This window comes from Antedon mediterranea, chromosome 10, assembly GCF_964355755.1.
Source record: "Antedon mediterranea chromosome 10, ecAntMedi1.1, whole genome shotgun sequence".
Taxonomy (NCBI): domain Eukaryota; kingdom Metazoa; phylum Echinodermata; class Crinoidea; order Comatulida; family Antedonidae; genus Antedon; species Antedon mediterranea.
In genome coordinates, this window is record NC_092679.1 from 7,996,060 (window position 1) to 8,012,609 (window position 16,550).

The 16,550-nt window shown below is 34.0% G+C and overlaps 3 protein-coding genes and 1 non-coding gene across 4 annotated transcripts; 2 read left to right on the forward strand and 2 right to left on the reverse strand.

Annotated features, from left to right (window-relative positions):
• The first annotated feature begins 873 nt into the window (after positions 1-873).
• Positions 874-4,717, forward strand: LOC140061093 (transmembrane emp24 domain-containing protein 10-like). The gene is made up of 5 exons (XM_072107540.1): positions 874-1,268; positions 2,169-2,289; positions 2,471-2,541; positions 3,017-3,143; positions 3,992-4,717. Exons 1-5 carry the CDS (start codon positions 1,089-1,091, stop codon positions 4,111-4,113), a joined length of 621 nt encoding a protein of 206 aa, XP_071963641.1. The 5' UTR covers positions 874-1,088; the 3' UTR covers positions 4,114-4,717.
• Trnastop-uca (transfer RNA opal suppressor (anticodon UCA)) lies at positions 2,683-2,769 on the reverse strand. The gene has a single exon. It is a non-coding gene; the product is annotated as a tRNA-Sec (tRNA).
• A 34-nt stretch (positions 4,718-4,751) lies between the features above and the next one.
• On the reverse strand, positions 4,752-8,250 carry LOC140061094 (uncharacterized). Its single transcript, XM_072107541.1, has 5 exons — positions 8,245-8,250; positions 7,015-7,144; positions 6,747-6,915; positions 6,478-6,605; positions 4,752-5,593 (listed from the first exon to the last, which is right to left on the reverse strand). Exons 1-4 carry the CDS (start codon positions 8,248-8,250, stop codon positions 6,551-6,553), a joined length of 360 nt encoding a protein of 119 aa, XP_071963642.1. The 3' UTR covers positions 4,752-5,593; positions 6,478-6,550.
• Positions 8,251-13,701: 5,451 nt separating this feature from the next.
• Positions 13,702-16,124, forward strand: LOC140061092 (large ribosomal subunit protein uL4m-like). The gene is made up of 9 exons (XM_072107538.1): positions 13,702-13,863; positions 14,270-14,363; positions 14,499-14,655; positions 14,762-14,813; positions 15,005-15,122; positions 15,318-15,475; positions 15,601-15,659; positions 15,804-15,883; positions 15,967-16,124. The coding sequence occupies exons 1-9, from the start codon at positions 13,786-13,788 to the stop codon at positions 16,122-16,124; spliced, it is 954 nt and encodes a 317-aa protein (XP_071963639.1). The 5' UTR covers positions 13,702-13,785.
• The last annotated feature ends 426 nt before the right edge of the window (positions 16,125-16,550 follow it).

Below are 16,550 nucleotides of genomic sequence, written 5' to 3' on the forward strand. Positions count from 1 at the left end.
TTATTATTAACAATCAACAGAAGTGTAGCTATTTGCTGATCGTCGGCAAGAAGTTTGTTTTCGTAAACATCTGTGTATTACTGTCTTCAATAGATTCCAGCATTCTTCAGTTGGTTAGCAACATAGTTAAATGATACTGTATATAAAGTCATTAACGTTAAACCAAGATTTATTATTACAAATTGTGTGATTATCTCCAGTTAATAAAATTTTAAATTGAAATGTATTGAGTGTCAACTTGACAAATTAAATTAAGTAGTCGAAATCGCAAGCACTTAATTAACTGTCAATTTCAGAATCCGTTCCGAAATATTTCAGAATGGTTGAGACACACGGTACCTGTCTAGATGAGAAAATATACTGTATATGTATTGTATGTTCCCCCAAAACACGAAAATGAAGTTTAAAATAATCTTTGAAGAATATGAAGCCATTGTTTGTAATTAATAAAGTTTATCACTTTCGAAGAAAAAAAGACACACGAAAAACTGTTTTGCTGATTGTGATGCCGTTTGTTGTATGAGAGAATGTATTTGGTGGGTGAAAATCTGTGCTCTGTGGGCTAGTGGTATGATACTCGCCCTGTAAGCGAGAGGTCGCAGGTTCGAATCCCGCCAGAGACATTTTTCATACAACTAAAACGATGAGCTATGATTGACGCTTGTTCTGAATATGAACACTGTTTTAATAATTTGACAGTATGATTTATATAATCTACTCAGTGCTACGTACGGACCTAAATGCTGAGCTCCGGAAACAAGTAAGTAAACAAGTAAACACAATTGATTATGTATGCACAGTAAAATCATGCGAATGTGGCGTTCCATAGTGTCAATAGTTGCTATTGCCACGTTTTTTGTGAGAAAAGAAGAAGATACGACGATCTGACGGCGGACGGACACCGCCGGTACGTGTAGTTTGCTTCTGCTGTGTACGTCGTGTGGTGGTGGTTTAGGCCTAGAGTGTAGCAGATGGTATTTCCGAGGACACGTTTACCACAGTTAGGAGGCTAAAAGCTATTATATATTGCTTTTTTCTAAAGAAACAGTGACTTATCTATTTAAAAACAACCTAAGAAAGTTTTCATTATGAATTTGTATCTAATTTTTAGTATTTTATCGTCAATTTTGTTCACTCAAATTTGTGGATTATCGATGATGCTGCCTCCGAACGTAAAAAAATGTTTGAAGGAAGAAATCCATAAAGATGTTCTTGTAACTGGCGATTATAAACTAAGCGATGCTCCTGGACATAAAACGTTGTTACATGTAAGTATCCTGTTCTTTGAACAATCAACCTGCTTTGTAATAAATGTATTGTTGTATGTTATTAATATTATTCCTGGCCATATAATGACGTGGCTAATTATTAATATTTAGCCCGATCAACTAGTATAGAGAAGCCACAAGCAATAAGACAGTTTTGTTAGTATATAGCCTGTAGCAAAGTCATTTCGTCCTATACAACCAGTCGGCCTAGGAAGAAACTTGCAGAACATTATTATTAAATAAATATAGAAAAGTGTTACAATTTGTATTTTTTATACAGGTATTATAATTTATTGTTAAAGTTTTTATTCAGTATTTTTGTTATTTTCATCTAGTAGGCCTAGGCCTAATCAACTTTCTGTCTTTTGTTTCAATTCAATTTTATTTTATTTCCACAATATAGGCATAATAACATACACAGGTCCAGGATAATAAATACAACTGATTTACAATAAAATCTATTTAGTAAAATTAATTAGCGTAGTCGAGTTAATAACATTTTTATCCTTAAACGAAAACGCGTAAGGAATGTATTGGTAAAATCATGTTTTGTTTTTTTTTTAAATTGAAATACTGAAAATGTGTTTATATAGATTATGTAAGTAAATGTACAGTGTTACCATTAATTAAGTCTGTACGATTTTGAGTTGTTTTGGGCACACTACCATTTTGTAGGGTCTTCCTTGGCTTTGCCCGCACGGTCTTCTCTCCTCCTGCATAGTAAATCAGTAGAGGGCGACATTAAAAAAATATATACAAATTTGTTTTCGGTATTTAGATTTTTTTATTTTGTTTTTGGTTGTTTATGGTTGTTTTCGGTAATTAGACTAACCGCCTCAGTTCTGTGAACAGGTTGAGCTTTTCAGAATATTAAATAACATTTGTTCTTCTTTTAATTAGGTTGGGGATTCCAAAGGTCACACACTCTACAGCAAGGAAGATGCCCAAGAAGGCAAATTTGCATTTACAACTGATGATTATGATATGTTTGAAGTTTGTTTTGAAACTAAAGTTTCTGCAGGTGATTGAAATGTGTTTTTTTTTTACAAAAAGTAATTACAAATTTACTGTAAAAAGTCAGAAAATAGCATCTTATGTTTTTTTCTTCATATGTAGTGCACAACATCTAGGTTTACTGCCTTTTTTATGAAAGTATTTTTAAATATTTATCATTGTTATTTTAAATCGATTATTTTTCATAGGATTAAGAGGAACACAGCGTGAAGTGAGTCTTGATCTAAAACACGGAATTGAAGCTAAAAGTTATGAAGATGTAAGTATTAATACAAGAAACATCTCTCGGATACTGTACCTGTCCAATAAACCCAAAACATACCAAACTGTAGTATTAGGAGAAAATAAAAATTCTGTACCATATCTACTGTAAATATATAATACTGAATTAGCCAAAATTCGCCCGAAAGGTGGAATTGAACCACTCCGATGTTAATCGGCTACAGGTTTGAAGCCTGCACCCCAGACCACTGAGGTTCATCCGGGCAACTAAGCATGCAGGAAATACTTCCTTAAATACCCTTGCATTCTAGCCTTTCTCCAGACATGGTGTCAAAATACTGTTTCTGTTTAAAATGTTATGTATTTGTTTAATTTCTTTTTAATTCCATATTTTAAACTGTTTGCATAATTTTTATTAGTTTAGTGTGCTACAAAAAGGGTAAAAACTGGATAAAAATAGTTTAAAATTTCATAATTTGCATCTCATTAATATTCATGAACTTATTCTTTAGCTGGCCAAGGCTGAAAAACTGAAGCCAATGGAAGTTGAATTGCGGCGCTTAGAAGATCTTTCAGAGTCTATTGTGAATGATTTTGCCTACTTAAGAAAGCGGGAAGAAGAGATGAGGGATACAAATGGTGAGATATTTATTTGGGTATAAAAGTGCAAATAGAACATTCCAGAATGTTTCATATGAATTGGTATGAGCATTAAAAATGTTGATATTAAATAGTTACAGTAGTCCCATAATAAGAGAGGAGTGGTTTCATGAAAACACATTTTTCTTGTTGATTCAACAATACAGTAATTTTTGGAAGAATTTCATCTGGTTGTGGAATAGGTATTACATAAAATTTCTTTTTGAACAACCAAAAATAGTATAAGCGAACTTACAGTACGTTTCGAAACCTATCAGGTTTCATTCTCAACTGGCGTTTCATCGTCTAGCGTTGTTAATCCCATGACGACGATGAGTTGGTATAGCGCCACCAATAGGTCCAAAAGGACGTGCCCCCTTCTCCAATAGTTGATCATAAATGTGTGACAATTCGTGGGCTCCTTCATCTCTGTTCATGATTTTTCCATATTTTCTGATGTTGATCGACTCTTTTATTTGCCTCTTTTGAGTGTTGCATTCTTTCTCAAGGATAGCAGCGTTCCAATCAATGAGGTGATTGTGTTGTAGTGCATGATCTGTTTGGGTAGCCCTGTCTCATGTTCTAATAATCTGGGTTTTTTTTATGCTTGTGTAATTTTGATTTTTTTGTATTGAGACAAATACATAAATGAAAAATGAAATTATTAGGTTATGTGTTGAATTAAATCACAAGTTACTAGGTCCAGGCTGTTCTCGTCCACAACCCTGTAATACACATTTGATAAACAACATATTAATGTTTAATGGAGAGTTGGAAGTCCAATAGAACCAGCAATAAAATTTGTTAATGTTTATTTCTTAATCCAAATGATATGTGTTTATTTACAGAATCTACCAATACTCGTGTCTTGTACTTTAGTATCTTCTCAATGGTGTGCTTATTAAGTTTAGCAACATGGCAAGTCTTTTATCTACGACGTTATTTCAAATCCAAGAAATTGATTGAGTGAAGATTTAACAACAACCAGTACTAATAATCAAGTTAAATGTTTATACTACTTCAGTCTTAATCAAATTATTTCTTCAAATTAGAACATAATTTTTACACCAGGATGTGTGACGCTTGTATTAAAGTCATCAGTTTAGTATTACTGTAGTTTTATATCCTATTTTTGCTTTTATATGGTATCATTACACTTTCCTCAAGCATATTAGAATTAGTACAAATTATCAAATTCTAGAAAAGCTCATTTGTAATTGTGTTTGACATTCATATCTCATCTAAGCAAACTAATGTTTTTTTTTTGTCACTTTAAAAAGAAATTCACCCTTTATATATTCAATATTTTATTCTAGTTTAATAAATCTTGGACAGTCCTAAATGTTTGTTTTTTTAGTTGTAGATATATTTTCTAGTTCAGTGTCTAACTAAGAGCTTTATGAATTATGAATATTTAACAAAGCTCAAAATTGGAAAGTAATGCAAGTGCAAGTTTCTTTAATTTTCTATTGCAATGTACTGATGTAGCATGTATTATAGAAAGCAACTGAAGGTATCATTTCATATTTTTCACAAAAGCTTTTCAAATTGGAATAAATATTGTGGTTGTGGTACTAATGTCTTGTTTTTATTTTCCAACATTGAATATCAACACTGTACAAAACCAGTTTATTTAGCAACATTGGATATCAACACTGTACAAAACCAGTTTATTTAGCAACATTGGATATCAACATTGTACAAAACCAGTTTATTTAGCAACATTGGATATCAACACTGTACAAAACCAGTTTATTTAGCAACATTGGATATCAACACTGTACAAAACCAGTTTATTTAGCAACATTGGATATCAACATTGTACAAAACCAGTTTATTTAGCAACATTGGATATCAACACTGTACAAAACCAGTTTATTTAGCAACATTGGATATCAACACTGTACAAAACCAGTTTATTTAGCAACATTGGATATCAACACTGTACAAAACCAGTTTATTTAGCAACATTGGATATCAACACTGTACAAAACCAGTTTATTTAGCAACATTGGATATCAACATTGTACAAAACCAGTTTATTTAGCAACATTGGATATCAACACTGTACAAAACCAGTTTATTTAGCAACATTGAATATCAACACTGTACAAAACCAGTTTATTTAGCAACATTGGATATCAACATTGTACAAAACCAGTTTATTTAGCAACATTGGATATCAACATTGTACAAAACCAGTTTATTTAGCAACATTGGATATCAACACTGTACAAAACCAGTTTATTTAGCAACATTGGATATCAACACTGTACAAAACCAGTTTATTTAGCAACATTGGATATCAACACTGTACAAAACCAGTTTATTTAGCAACATTGGATATCAACACTGTACAAAACCAGTTTATTCTATCACAAACAAAAACATCTATGATCTTGTATAAGTAAAATATAATCTTAAACTTCTCCCATTGTCATCATATAGGCCTGCAAATATGGTTTCGATCCAAGTCGGCCCTAAACCGTCTCGGCCAAAGTCAAGTCGGCCTCAAGTCAAGTCGGCCTCAAGTCAACTCGGCCTCAAGTCAACTCGGCCTCAAGTCAACTCGGCCTCACGTCAACTCGGCTAAAAAATAATCGGTAAACTCGGCCCCGTTAAAGTATGGAACGCAAAAAGTGCAAATGAAGGGGATTGATAAAATAATATTTCATCACAATTTTTTAACTATAAATAATTCTGACTTTTAATGAATATTAATATTTAGACAATAATATATTTAGCAAAAAAATAGGAATGATTTCACCAACTTTCCTTTATTAATACGTTTAATAAAATTTCAAATTGCACAATTGAAAACAATTCGTAGCTGCGCCTCCCTGCGCCTTTGGCAGCTTTTTCGATATCTACAACTGCTACGTGTTTTCACTGACCGGGGTATTCCCCTTTTTTTTAAACGCAAATCATGGACAAAAACGATGTACAATCATTTTTTCTATGGCCAAATGGTGGAACGTAGGCCTCCGTCTTCGATTTACTAAAATGCGGTACCTGCACGTGGGTACTTATATTCATATTGGCAATGAGTTCATTTTTTTATATGATATTATTTAATTATATTTTTTTTTTATTCATTTTTTTTAAAGCGTGGATAGCAAGAATCATAATAATATTAAGCACTTTTTGCATTCCATACTTTATTGTGGCCGAGTTGACCGATTAGTTTTTGGCCGAGTTGACGTGAGGCCGAGTTGACTTGAGGCCGAGTTGACTTGGGGCCGAGTTGACTTGGGGCCGAGTTGACTTGGGGCCGACTTGACGTGGGGCCGACTTGACTTTGGCCGAGACGGTTTAGGGCCGACTTGACCTGCACCCGCAAATATCTGCTTGCCATTGTTGGGTTTTATACTCTGGCCTGGTATAATTTGCTACCTTCTCAATAACTTTCATGTTATTATTTTTGTCAATATTTCTTCACTATATTGTTTCATTCCGACAAAACTAGATCATTGAAGAAAGAAAAAATACAAACAATGAGAAAAATGCTACATTAATTTGTACTATTTACCATGTATTAATGGTAAAAAAAAAACAGGTTTCTGTATAATTTCTTTTATAATAAATTATTAGCAAAATTCATACCATGGTTGACAAAGTTGAGAGATTGGAATTGAGGGTGGAGAAATCAAGAATTCATTGGTGGTTTCATCTGCTGTTGTAGATAGGCGAGGACAGCAGAGCTGGAATGGTAGTGATGTTCCGTTTACTTCAACGTAGAGGTTGGACAGGATTTCTTCTGTCTTTGTACCTGCTGTGTAAAAAAATAAATATAGACATCCTGCTCTCATGACATTGGTTTATGATAAATTGCTTCATGACACTCACAAACATTGATTGCTTAGAGCTATACCTTTCTTATCTTTTTCTTTATCGTTTCTGTTTTTTATTTCAGTAGGCTTAAGTCCTAAAAGTGTATCAATACTTGCTCCTTTATGCAATGCTGCCTTCCAATCTGACAATGTTTCTATATTTATATGTTCCTAATGAAACAAAAATGAATTGAATACACATAACATTGAAAAAGAAACAAAAATGTAATGTCAATGAAGTTAAACACAATGTTTTTTTGTTGTTGTCGGAAGTTTTCGTGGAATTCTTAGCTGTTCATTCACATAAATTTAAACCATGTAATGGAGATATACCTGGATCCTCCAATACCCGGCCTCAATGCACACGTCGCACACGTGTCGTCGTGTTGGTCAGTCACCACACTCTGGCTCAAAACGACTTGACATTACAAAATAGGTCGCAAAGGGGTGTCTCGAAAACAGAGACCTCGAAAACAGAGACCAGAGACCCCCACTAAAACGTCTCAATATTACGTTTTAGTGGGGGTCTCTGTTTTTGAGAACTCGAAAACAGAGACCCCCTATACGTGTGCGACGTGTGCATTGAGGCCGGGTATTGGGGGATCCAGGTATATCTCCATTACATGGTTTAAATTTAGAAAAAAGAGACCCCACTAAAACGTTTTAATATTACATTATATAGGGGGTCTCTGTTTTGGAGTTTTTCTCGAAAACAGAGACCCCCACTAAAACGTCTCAATATTACATTATATAGGGGGTCTCTGTTTTCAAGTTTTTCTCGAAAACAGAGACCCCCACTAAAACGTCTCATTAAGTCAATATTACGTTATAAGGGGTCTCTGTTTTCGATAAAAAATCGAAAACAGAGACCCCCACTAAAACGTCTCAAACTCTGTTTTCGAGTTTTTCTCGAAAACAGAGACCCCCTATATAACGTATTATTTAGACGTTTTAGTGGGGGGTCTCTGTTTTCGAGAACTTGAAAACAGAGACCCCCTATATTATGTAATATTGAGACATTTTAGTGGGGGTCTCTGTTTTTGAGATTTTCTCGAAAACAGAGACCCACCCTGGGCCTGGGTCTTGGTCTCTGTTTTCGAGACACCCGGTCACAAAGTACCAACAAGCTCAGTGTTTGATCGATCCCCTATTTACTATTAATTATATCCTGCCCAGAGCTGTCAGGGTATTGTGTAGCTACTAGGCGTAATAAAGTTCCAATTATGCCTAGTTCTAGTAAATAACTAATTAGAGTACATTATTATAAATACCTCCATAATCTTATAGTCTAGTAGGAAGGAGGGGTTACCGTGCACCCCCATGATGTATTTTTTTAATGTACATTTTTGTAATCCTGAATATATGTAATTAACATTTTTTGATGTTCCCAAGACGAAATATTGTCCCATGGGGTTTTTTGGGGGCCATTTTGGTGGCCATCTTGGATTTATCAAAATCATAAATATAGACGGTACTTGACAAAGACTGATCATAGAGGTCTGATTTTGGTCTTAAATTGTTCAGAATATGCACATTTCTATGTACTATAATGACAAGTTTTTGTTCAAAATGGCCGTAAATTCCACTTTTGACCTTTGACCTTGTTTTTACATAAGGGTCATATCTTAGTAACCCCTGGGCATAAAGATTTTATTTTTGTATTAAATGGTTCAGAATATCCATATTTATATTCGCTTTAATGGAACATATTTTTAAAATTTGACGGGAAATATCATTTTTGACCTTTGACATTATTGCATAACGATTTTCGCAATAATTTAGGTTATTTTTGTATTCGACCTATATCTTGACAACGAGTGATCATAGAGGTTTGATTTTGGTCTTATATTGTTCAGAATATGCACTTTCCTATGTACTATAATAAAACATTTTCATACAAACAGACCGGAAATACGACTTTTGACCTTTGACCTCGTTTTTACATAAGGGTCATATCTCGGTAACCAATGGTCATAACGATTTTATTTTTGTTTTAAATTGTTCGGAGTATCCATATTTATATTAGCTTTAATGAAACATATTTTTGAAATTTGATGGAAAATATCACTTTTGACCTTTGACATTATTTCCACCCGAGGGTCATATCTCGGTAACCCCTGGTCATAAAGACTTTATTTTTGTCATAAATTGTTCAGAATATCCATATTTATATAACATTTAATGAAATACAACTTTTTGAAATTTGATGGAAAATACAACTTTTGACCTTTTACCTTGTTTCCACCCGAGGGTCATTCATATCTCGGTAACCCCTGGTCATAAAGACTTTATTTTTGTCATAAATTGTTCAGAATATCCACGAATGAGGACCTCAATTTTCACAGAATTCTTATATAGTAAGAATGTTTCTGTTTTCAAAATAAAACTATGTATATGTAGGTCTACATAACTACTCATTCAAAACCCATTTATCAAGTTACTGCAATAGATGTTCAGTCATCGTCCACCTCAAATTCAATTTCTTGTTCATCATCTTCATACTCTTTCAACTCCATGGTCGTTTTCTCAACTAGATCAATAAGATGGGCTGAAAGAATAGGACTGCATGACCAGACTGTCCTGTCACCATGCCCTTGTAGTTCATTCATACTAGTGTGATATCTTGTTTTAATGATTAAATGACAGTTTGGCACGCCCTACATAAGAGGAAGTGCCTTCATCTAACCCTCTAAGGTCAAATGTATAGAGGAAATATTCCTGGTCAACTTCATGATATACAAATTTATGTTTCTGTCAAGCCCCGTCAGACTGAGATTCTGACCGCCGTAACACGTTTAGAAGCATGCACTGCTGAGATTAGGACATGGATGGGCTTAAACTTCCTTAAGCTTAATGAAAAGACCGAGGCGATCGTATTTGGAGTGGAGTTGCGTGTTCAATTTAAGATCCTGCTGGTGCTCCGATGCATAAATAGTTGCGCTCTCAAATACCTCTCAGAATGACAATCAATAAGAGAAAGCGAGAACTAAGATCTAGTCATCATGTGCTACTGGACATTCAGAGGCGCAAACATAGTTGGGGAGATCGGACTTTCAGTATTGCTGGACCTACAGTAGGTTCTGGAACCACCTATCTTTGAACATTAAACAAACATCATTATTGAGCACCTTTAAGTCACTACTCAAAACTCACATTTTCTGATATTTTTGGTAGCACCATGAGCAATGACTGTTGGAATGGCGCTATATAAATCGAATGATTGATTGATTGATTGATTGATTGATTGATTAGTAGTAGCATCTTCTAACTGCTTAGTATTTATTGTATTACTGTACTGAATGTAAATGGCTGTAGACAGGCAGCCCAGATACATTTGGTTAGATGAGCTAGGTACCAATATCTGACTATTTAAATGTGTTAATTGGAGGTCACTTGAAGTCAATGTAAAAGGAAGTCTGTTGGGTACCCCCTGCTGCGTCTATACCGAGGGACATGAAAGGTGCTAACAAATCGGCACCAATTAGATGAGAGAGATACCACCTAATTTCACCACCATGGGATGCCCATTTGCATCCTATATACCAATATCATATCACCAAACATTTTGTCCTCTGCAATAGGCCCACCAGACCACCCCCCCCCCCCCGAGGGAGGGCCTACAAATGGTGATAGCATAGCTGAGTGAGGTACCACTCAAAATTAATTCCAAATGAACAAGTTATGTTCATACAATACTAAATGGGTAACGACAGACTAATTGTCTGCTGCACCGCAAGTGCCAGACACCCTAAAGTTCGACTAGAGACCCGCCTTCCCACAAATGGCCTAGATTAGATATTGTAGATACCACCAGCAACCAATGTTATATGATTTAGCACATTGTAAGGAATACCAAATGACCTCTATTACAAACTATCTGTACACTGCCTTGGCCCTGGCAGACCCCTCTAAATTTTGACTAGAGACCCTCTTCCTCCAATTAGTCTAGCTTAGATATTGTAGATACCACCAGCAACCAATGTTATATGATTTAGCACATTGTAAGGAATACCAACCTATTACAAACTATCTGTACCCTGCCTTGGCCCTGGCAGACCCTCTAAAGTTCGACCATAAGTATACCGTGCGTAACCTTAGATATTGTAGATACCACCAGCAATCAATGCCAACATTAAAAGTTTTTCGGAGATTATGGCCTTGTGAGAAACACTCATCCACTAAATATAAAAATTTGGGTCCGATATTGGTCTTTACGTTGTTGCTGTACCAAATGATGTTTCTCTTTCGGGTTTTCTTTTTGGTTGCTTGTTCAGGTGTAGCTCATGTTCATATCCATTATTTCTAAGTGCTTCTTGGTACTGAGGTATTGCTGCATTAAACGAATTTTCATCGGATGAGATGTTTGAGAGTTGTTTATTTATTGCTAGTGGTATATTGCGTAATTGATGGCCGATGATTACTTTCACGATGTACATACAATGGCGTATTGTTTGGTTTGGTGTATATGGGTGGAAGGTACCTGTCCTCAGATCGAGTGTTATGTCAAGAATACCATCCACGTGTAAAATACAATTATCCCCTTTTCTTTCCCTAAATTTTCCATTATTTAATGAAGAATAGAATTTGATTAGAATGCATTTTTGTAGCCGTCTATCAGTACTGTTTCCAAAATAAATTAAGATTATGAAGATGTTGACATTAATTTTGTTATTGTCTCTTCCAATTGGACAATAAACACATTCTATTGGATAAAAGTTGTTTGCAGACCTAAAAGTAGCCACCTTTAATTATGAATAATTATGTAATGAAACGTGTTATCAGACGCTTTTTTTTTATTATTTATCAGATACTTTTTTCTAATTTGAGAATTGTTAAGAATTCTCGCATTATATGTAAATTATATTTAAATAGGGGTCAAAGGTAAAAAAGACATTTATTGTCAGTTTTTGAGGATAAATCATCATTAGAGTGGATAGCATGTATATTCAAAAGTTTTTTATAAAGTCTGTAATTTTCCCTTTTTCTCAGCATGTTGTTATTTTATTTACATCTTTTAAATTTATTTTTACTTTAAAACAGAAAAAATTCTTACTGTATGAGAATTCTGTGGAAGGTGTTAAATGTGACAATTGATACGGATAGTAACATTTATGATCATTGTTTTAAATAAATATTCATTAGAGTGGATAGAAATATGTATGTTTTGAACAATCTTAGACAAAAAAAAATTGTTACCGAGATATGGCCCTCAAGTGAAAATAAGGTCAAAAGTTGTATTTCATTAAATGTTATATAAATATGGATATTCTGAACAATTTATGACAAAAATAAAGTCTTTATGACCAGGGGTTACCGAGATATGACCCTCGGGTGGAAATAATGTCAAAGGTCAAAAGTGATATTTTCCATCAAATTTCAAAAATATGTTTCATTAAAGCTAATATAAATATGGATACTCCGAACAATTGAAAACAAAAATAAAATCGCTATGACCATTGGTTACCGAGATATGACCCTTATGTAAAAACGAGGTCAAAGGTCAAAAGTCGTATTTCCGGTCATTTTGTATGAAAATGTTTTATTATAGTACATAGGAAAGTGCATATTCTGAACAATATAAGACCAAAATCAAACCTCTATGATCACTCGTTGTCAAGATATAGGTCGAATACAAAAATAACCTAAATTATTGAGAAAATCGTTATGCAATAATGTCAAAGGTCAAAAATGATATTTCCCGTCAAATTTCAAAAATATGTTCCATTAAAGCGAATATAAATATGGATATTCTCAACAATTTAAGACAAAAATAAAATCTTTATGACCAGGGGTTACCAAGATATGACCCTTATGTAAAAACAAGGTCAAAGGTCAAAAGTGGAATTTACGGCCATTTTGAACAAAAACTTGTCATTATAGTACATAGAAATGTGCATATTCTGAACAATTTAAGACCAAAATCAGACCTCTATGATCAGTCTTTGTCAAGTACCGTCTATATTTATGATTTTGATAAATCCAAGATGGCCACCAAAATGGCCCCCAAAAAACCCCATGGGACAATATTTCGTCTTGGGAACATCAAAAAATGTTAATTACATATATTCAGGATTACAAAAATGTACATTAAAAAAATACATCATGGGGGTGCACGGTAACCCCTCCTTCCTACCCTACTATTAAACAGCATGGAGAGAAAGGGAAAACCGCGGATTGCTATATATACTCATTCTTAACTTGTGATATATTCTTTGGTACAACAATCGTTCGTTCGTAGGATTCAGGGACGATTCGGCCCTGAGACGATTCGGCCCGGGACTATTCGGCCCACTTTTAGTGGGACGTTTGTGGGACGTTTCCGAAACATCCCACTTTGTGGGCCGAAACGTCTCACTTTAGACCAAATTCATATCATTGATATTGACAATGTTGACATAATATATATAATAAATTACTAAGAAAACGTCATTTTATATTCAATTTATTACTTCGAAAACCTTGTTTATTTCGTGCATTCGCCAAGCGGCCAACAGAGGGCGTAACTTGTTTACATCGTTTGCGTGACTAAAAAATGATCATTTTCGACAATGTTTGCTTTATTGCATCTTTATTCCTAGTAGTAGTACTACCCGGCCGTACTACCCTATCGTCTCTCTGAAATTAACGATTGGGGAAAAAGCTTATTTTATGCTTATATAAAATGCATATCAAAGCCGATAAATTTAAGTGTGCCGAATCGTCTCAGGGCCGAATAGTTCCGGGCCGAGTAGTCCCGGGCCGAATCGTCCCAGGGACGAATCGTCCCGTTACCGTTCGTAGGCTAGGTCAGTGTGTCATGTTTGGAGGCCAAAATGTTTGGAAGAATTGTGAAGATGACCTCAAATATTGCCTTTGATTTAAGTACAAATGTACTACGAAATCAAACTCGAGTAAGCTTTGTAAATTTACTAGCCTGGGCGCGCGTAGGAACTAGTAATAATAACTAGTTGATTATTAACTATCTAGCTAGGCTTGATTGGGCTAGCTAGCTAGGCCTAGCCTAGTAGGCTATACTCTGTAGACCTTTTTACTTAGCAAGAGACCCAGGACTCGACCGTGAACGATTCGGCCCGGGACGTTTCGGCCCTGTTTAATAAATATTTATTTTTGATTGATGATTTATTTTATTCTTTACTAACTGCTGCATGATGTTGGCATATTCATTTGAAATTTGTATTGAAAATGTAAAATTAATTATCAATGAAATACATTCATAATTCTAAGTTTTTATATATTAATTATATTCAAATTCTAAATAAAGATAATACATACCTTAAATAATAATCTTTTATTTAGACAACCATATCATCAAATTCTGCAGCGGTAAATTCATTTTTAGTATTGCATCGTCAAATCACAACAAATACAACAACAGAAACAAGCTCAACTTGTAAGTTTATGCTTTATAGATTTATTGCATACATTTATTTTATAGACTGTTCAATATGTATTAATAAATATCATGTACACAGTTTTGTTGGGTATACTGTAAATCATAATGTGTGTTTCAATTGTTTTATTCTAGCTTTACCTGTAATTGAACCATTGATAACTTCAAGACATTTTCCAAGACCACCTTTGATAGAAACACCACAAACCTGGATTGAGACGCTCAACACAGTGCAAGATACAAAGTTGGGATTAGTTGATCTACATCCTGATGTTTTTGCTACAGAACCACGGTATTTGGTTGATCACTTTATTTTTATGATTTATTCTTATCCAAATGTTAAAGTTGCTTAATCTTTTTATGACACAACATACGAGTACGTTTCTTTTTTAAATTAGGCTTGATATCCTTCATCAAAACGTAAGATGGCAGCAGTCTTATAAGAGAATAGTAAGTACTTGTCTAATCTTATAAAATAGCCTTGCATTTCAATTGTGGGGGAAGTAATACCAGTATTTTGAAAATGTCTGCGTGTATGGGACCATTTTATTACATTTCATTCTTTTGGATCCATTGTTTAAAATATTATCAACAGCATTTTATTTCTTTAATTAGACACTTATTTTTCTTTTTATAAAAAGAGTTTTGCAAAAGCGAAATCAAGGGCAGAGAAAAGAGGTGGAGGGAGAAAACCATGGAGACAGAAAGGTACTGGGAGAGCCCGTCATGGAAGCCTCAGGTCCCCAATATTTAAAGGAGGCAAGTTTCACAAAGTTGTCTTGTACAGTATAACATTAATAGAAAGTATATTTGAAATTAATTAGCAAAATTAATGTTCATAATAATAGTTTATTCTTATATAGTGCATATAGGCAAGCTATCAATGCGCTGTACATAAATTAAAACAGACGAGAAGTTGCAATAATTATTAACAAAATAAATGTTGAATTACAGGAGGAAAAGCACATGGTCCTCGAGGACCTCAAAGTTACTGGTACGTTTTACCGACAGAAACACGAGCAAAGGGTATGCGCATTATGTTATCAATTAAACATGCTCAGGATGACCTTCATATTGTGGACTTTCTAGATTTACCATCATCAGATCCAGAGGTAATTATTATTATAGTTTGTTCTTAATAAGTTACATGTTGTAGGAGCCATAACCAAATATGTGTTTATAGCAACACTTTTTATTCAAACACTGTACCATAAATTATAATTTGTATTTATTACAGTATCTGGTTGATATTGCAAAAGAACGGTGCTGGGGCTCCTCTGTTCTATTTGTCGACAGGTAAGATTAGTGTTGTTATTTTCATTTGAAAGCTGGAGTGTGCAGTGCAATAAAAAACACATTTCCTACACGTTGTCTCTCTCTGGTTGGTTGTCTTTAATGCAAATTACACATAAAATGTTATAATTGTCCTTTTCTTTACAGTAAACCATTGGAAGAGATGCCCAAGAATTTTATAAATGCAATTAATTGTGTTAAATCTTACAATGTTATGACATTAGAAGGTAAGTTGGAACAGTTTTACTTGGTAGTGACATTATTCTATCACTATCTTTTTGTAATATGTAACTTCTGTAATTGTTTGCAGGTTTAAATGTGTACAGTATGTTGAAACACAAGACACTGGTACTAACATTGGATGTTGTAGACAAACTTGAAGAGCGGTTGTGTTACTATGAAAATTGCTTTAAAAATAAATATCAACAGCAGTTAAAGAGCATTATACTGTCACAAGATTTATCTTAAGCTTTCAGTTTTGTATTTTAAAGCCCTCCATGTGTCATCTATATAGTAATGTATGCTTTATATTCATTTTTGCGATGGCTAAAACTATATTAAATAATTGACTTGGAAAGAATTGTTTTATAGTTGTTTGTTTATTCTTTTACAATATTGAAAACTCTGCAGACAAACAATCCTGTGAAGATCTTAAAAAGTATAATTAAGTATATAATGAAAGACACAGAAAGATATGGCATAATCTATATTCCTAAGTTCTCATGCTAACACTATAATATACACATGAACTTTAAACTTAGTGGGGAGGTGTTATAGATTGCGACTACTGTCTATTATAGCACCACCTATACTCGGTGGCAAACAGATTGTTACCTAGTCTGGGCTCCAGATGGAGTTTTTTCTTAATATTAGTAAAAATATAAATATTTTTGC

Excerpts from the sequence above, each read along its gene's own strand:
- LOC140061092 (XM_072107538.1), top strand. The coding sequence starts at position 13,786 with ATGTTTGGAAGAATTGTGAAGATGACCTCAAATATTGCCTTTGATTTA. Across the intron at positions 15,123-15,317 it reads GTCCCCAATATTTAAAGGAG|GAGGAAAAGCACATGGTCCT; the intron begins GCAAGTTTCACA and ends GTTGAATTACAG. Across the intron at positions 15,476-15,600 it reads TACCATCATCAGATCCAGAG|TATCTGGTTGATATTGCAAA; the intron begins GTAATTATTATT and ends TATTTATTACAG.
- LOC140061093 (XM_072107540.1), top strand. The coding sequence starts at position 1,089 with ATGAATTTGTATCTAATTTTTAGTATTTTATCGTCAATTTTGTTCACT. Across the intron at positions 2,290-2,470 it reads TGAAACTAAAGTTTCTGCAG|GATTAAGAGGAACACAGCGT; the intron begins GTGATTGAAATG and ends TATTTTTCATAG. Across the intron at positions 2,542-3,016 it reads AAGCTAAAAGTTATGAAGAT|CTGGCCAAGGCTGAAAAACT; the intron begins GTAAGTATTAAT and ends CTTATTCTTTAG.
- LOC140061094 (XM_072107541.1), bottom strand. Across the intron at positions 6,916-7,014 it reads TAAAGAAAAAGATAAGAAAG|CAGGTACAAAGACAGAAGAA; the intron begins GTATAGCTCTAA and ends TTTTTTACACAG. Across the intron at positions 6,606-6,746 it reads TCTCAACTTTGTCAACCATG|TTTTGTCGGAATGAAACAAT; the intron begins GTATGAATTTTG and ends TCAATGATCTAG.